The 1,443-nt window shown below is 40.1% G+C and overlaps 1 protein-coding gene across 1 annotated transcript in view; it reads left to right on the top strand.

Moving 5' to 3' along the window:
- The first annotated feature begins 1,097 nt into the window (after positions 1 to 1,097).
- Wdr41 (WD repeat domain 41) overlaps positions 1,098 to 1,443 on the top strand; it is a 37,893-nt gene continuing 37,547 nt past the window's right edge. Inside the window, exon 1 of the mRNA XM_033762911.1 lies at positions 1,098 to 1,102. Within this exon, the coding sequence (XP_033618802.1) occupies positions 1,098 to 1,102 (5 nt within the window). The remainder of the gene's footprint in view (positions 1,103 to 1,443) is intronic.

Raw genomic sequence — 1,443 nt, 5'->3', positions numbered from 1 at the left:
GTCCAGGTGGCTGTGGGCGGGGTCGTGCCGCCCCTTCCGGGAGGGGTCCAGGCTGAGCTCAGGACGGGCAGCCGCAAGTCGTGGCCTGGGGAGACTCAGGAACTTGAGTCTGGGCTTCCAAAACCCGCCTCTGTTTACCAGGCGGCGAAGGCGCTGAATGCAACCCCAGTCTTGTTTTGTTGGAATTGATATCTTGTCAGCATCACCTGACATTTGGTCACTTATCTAGCAACTAAGATATTTAAATCAGGAAAGTGATTTTCTATTTAACTTATTTTTGGTTTCGTAATCACATATCATGGGCCAGAGTGATTGGATAAGCCATTTAATTGTGTAATGAGATTTGCATATGAAATATGAAAAAAATGATTTTTCCACCTTAAAAATATTTAGGTCTGAATTTATTTCGTATTCCACACAAGAATAGAACCTATGTTGAATTCCGTTTTTCATAGAAGGTAGCTCTTTTGACTGAAGTAAAAGTTTGAATTGTAGGCAGCTTAACGTCTCAGTTTTGACTTCCTCTTAACTTTGCAGTTGAGATTTATTGTATTTTAAAATGTATTTTAGACGAGTCTGAAATTCTTCAGGTAATGAAAGAATTGTAGATTCCTGAACACACACACACACACACACACACACACACACACACAGAACAATTAGGTATTAGTCTAGTTGATCATAAAGTTTGACGAACTAGTTCTGCCATTCCTGGCAAGCTTTCATTCAGGGGAGCAGACAATTCTGTTTTCAGATTTCTCGGTTCTCTTTTTCTTATCCAAACTTCTGCTAGAAGAGATACACGATAAATATAGCATTACTGCTGTGGGGTATGTTTTAGGAAAACATTATTGCATGTTAGCTTTTTCATGTAAAAGTGCTTCAGATATGTAAATTCTTTGAATTCGTGTATTATCAGACCCTATGATTTTTTTTAATTTATAGAAGAACTTTATATTCTAATTTAAATAGTAGGTCTAAATCTTGGGGTGATTTTGCCCTCCAGCGACCGTTTGCGGTATCCGGAGACACCCCCACCCCACTCCATCCCAACAGGGTTGAACCCAGGGCGTTTTCATGGGGTGTGGTTTACAGGGATGGGGTGAGTCGGGAAGCGTTTCCTTTGGGCATCTGATGTAGAGACAGCAGGGGTGCAGTTCAGTATGCTAAAATTCGCAAAATACCCACAAAATGTTAGTAGTGTCAAGTTTAGGAAACCCTGGTTTAGAAAATGGTACTGAATTTGACTTCAGAACAGGGTGAAGTTAGTAGGACCTATCTTACAGAATTAAGTTGCGTTGCCTGTGTGCTTAGCCAGGGCCCGACATGTGGCCTACCATAAAATAACTGAATGTTGGCAATCTGTCAATATTGTTACCCAGAGTTGAAATCATGAGTGTGGTTTGAGTCCTCTTTTTTTTTTTTTTTTTTTTTTTTTTTTTT

Source organism: Fukomys damarensis, unplaced genomic scaffold (genome assembly GCF_012274545.1).
Source record: "Fukomys damarensis isolate Sample0158 unplaced genomic scaffold, DMR_v1.0_HiC HiC_scaffold_1, whole genome shotgun sequence".
Classification (NCBI taxonomy): Eukaryota; Metazoa; Chordata; class Mammalia; order Rodentia; family Bathyergidae; genus Fukomys; species Fukomys damarensis.
This window is presented reverse-complemented; position numbering and strand designations above follow the sequence as displayed.